This window comes from Penaeus vannamei, chromosome 1 (assembly GCF_042767895.1).
Source record: "Penaeus vannamei isolate JL-2024 chromosome 1, ASM4276789v1, whole genome shotgun sequence".
Classification (NCBI taxonomy): Eukaryota; Metazoa; Arthropoda; class Malacostraca; order Decapoda; family Penaeidae; genus Penaeus; species Penaeus vannamei.
This window is the reverse complement of record NC_091549.1, coordinates 22,051,416-22,053,915: the sequence shown is the minus strand read 5'-3', so window position 1 is coordinate 22,053,915 and position 2,500 is coordinate 22,051,416. Positions and strand designations below refer to the sequence as shown.

The 2,500-nt window shown below is 38.2% G+C and overlaps 1 protein-coding gene across 2 annotated transcripts in view; it reads right to left on the bottom strand.

Annotated features, from left to right (window-relative positions):
* The window catches only part of LOC113828855 (HEAT repeat-containing protein 3), a 24,482-nt gene that overhangs the window by 14,008 nt on the left and 7,974 nt on the right, over positions 1-2,500 (bottom strand). For both annotated transcript variants that reach the window (XM_027381922.2, XM_027381923.2), the window contains 3 exons: positions 829-1,023; positions 286-533; positions 1-103 (listed from right to left, as the gene is read on the bottom strand). The exon at positions 1-103 is cut by the window's left edge and continues 131 nt beyond it. In XM_027381922.2, the coding sequence (XP_027237723.2) occupies positions 1-103; positions 286-533; positions 829-1,023 (546 nt within the window). The remainder of the gene's footprint in view (positions 104-285; positions 534-828; positions 1,024-2,500) is intronic.

Here is a 2,500-nt window from a genome sequence, read left to right as displayed (position 1 = left end):
ACTAGATCAACTGTATCTGTATCTAATACTGTAGAAAGCAGCCGGAGGACTAGCTGAAAGTTGTCACCACCAGTTGTGCAGTAATTAATGTTCAAAAGCAATCCTGGAATAATAATGAAGCTTAAATATTTTTGAGACAGATAATAGGACACACTTATAAAGAACTGTTCTGAAGCAATATCTATATATCAAAATAAATATGCTCACATGCAAGATAAACAACATTTCATAGATTTGTGAGAGAAACCGACATTCGAAATAAGAAAACTTTTCATTTATACACACCCGCAATAGTTACAGCAAATCGAATATCCACAGCTGAATCTGTCGGTCTGGAAATATAAGATACCAAGGAGTCTGCTGCTGGAAGAAGTACTGATGCTGCATTTGGATTATTCTCTGAGACACATAGAAGGCACTCTGCAACAGCCAGAGCTATATTGTTTCCCCAAGTTGTTGGGTCCAGGTGAAGGAGGAGAATATGGACCAATCCATCATGATTGAAGGTTTTCATAGCCTCTTCATTGCACTCACTTGGGAGGAAAATATGATTTGATTATATTATTCACATTACTAATATACAAGTAATTGGCTGATGTCAGATCATTAAAAAACACAAAATAAATATCTAAAAATAAAGACTATCCTATTATTTGGCACACCCAAAAGGTTTATAAATACAGCCATATAAACATATTGACAAGCAACTCATATTCTCCTATTCTGTATAACAGTTATTCATTATTTCTGTAATATGTAACACAGGTATATTATCAATATCTTTAACTTTTTATGGATACAATATACAATTATAAACAGATAACCCACCAGAGATTCCACAAAAGGTGTGTAGCTTGGATAAAGACTTCAGCCTGTGGATCTTTGCGACCTGTAGGCAAAGCGTCTTTCTGTGCTGGGGTCCAGGGTTCCCTATAGTCCTGGAGCAGTTTTGAGAGCGGTGATAACACATCCTGTTGGACCATTGCCTCTACAACCTCATCGGTGCCTCCAGCACTAATGTTTCTGGAATTGTTATGAAAGCGAAAGTGTTAGATCTAGCATGAATAGAACACATTGATTACCATTCCGTAAATCATGTCATCACATATATGAGGAGGGCTTATACTACTGTATAACAGAAGTAATTTGCAAGGAACAATTGAAAACTCTGCATTCAGATACAAGCTATAATAAAAAATATAAAACATTTGAATAATAAAAATATCAATATAATTAATCCACTGCTGCTGGGTAATCACACTGCCTAATGTAGTTTCCTTTTAAGAACTTTGTTTGCATATAGATAGCAACACAAGTGCTCAGCCACCAAGGAGCCCATTAGCATAACTAAGTGACTTCCCCTGATCTTTCCTTTCCTATAGCCTTTACAACCACCTCAGCAGCCCCAGTATTGCAGGAGTGCTTCTAGAAAAAAAATAAATAAAAGGAAAATGGGGTAATGGTAAAAGAAAAGAAAAGGGAAAAAAACTGAACAGAAAAATGAAGGAAAACCAAGCAGAAAAAGGTTATCTGAGATAAAATCTAACATTTCATAGGGACCTCAACACCACCCCACAGCCCACTTTGATTGAATTCACACCTCCCCCACCCATAAACACACTGTAAAAAAAATCTCACCATTTTTTTCAATTTCATGGGGGGAGTCTAAGGGTCTTGCTATTGTTCTACATTTTCCTTGAGAAAAAAATGTTGCTTATGGCTATCACCCTATGTATTTGAGTGCCTTACTGCCCACTCATGGCCCAAAATCCAGACATTAAGTTTACTCAAGTGGTAACTCTTCCAGGTGTGTGGCTTTTAGGACCAGCTTGTATTAACTCTTTATATCCACTGTCCAATATTATTTCCTTTTGTCAGGATGCCTTGCATAATATTAATACTTGATTTTCTACAAAAGCATTTTTTGTTTTTTCCCCTTTTCCAAGGTCTATATTTGTCTTTTGCTGCATCAAGAATATCAATCTATTGGTAAAAGACAGTTTTTCTTGCACAGATTCCATATCATATCTCTAGGTAGTCTACAACGCTGTGCAATAACAAGTAACAATTTGTTATTCATTGTCATTCATTGTTTATTTTTATATTTTTCAGTTTTCTGCAATCAAACCTGAGCAGGTGGGTGTATCCTGAGCATGAAAATAGTATCCTCCCTGGAGCAGCGTTCTTCTAGTCATGGCTCATGGATGGTATATTCAACACTGCAAGACCCCCTTCATGAATGTCCAATAGTCTAATTTTTCTCCAGGAACTCTGTGTACTCGTGGCAAGTCATTCACGTCACCCTGGCCTTCAGCCAAATTTTTCCATGACAGCATATTCCCTTAACCCATTTCAACGGGTGTCCCACATATGAGACATCCGGAAAAATAAACATTGCCAGGCGTCCCGCCAGTGTGACGCTATATTGGGGCATGCACTCTGATTCCGTCATGGGCCGCGGCTGGCGCACAGGCAGATTCCGGGCCAGCCCCGCACGCCG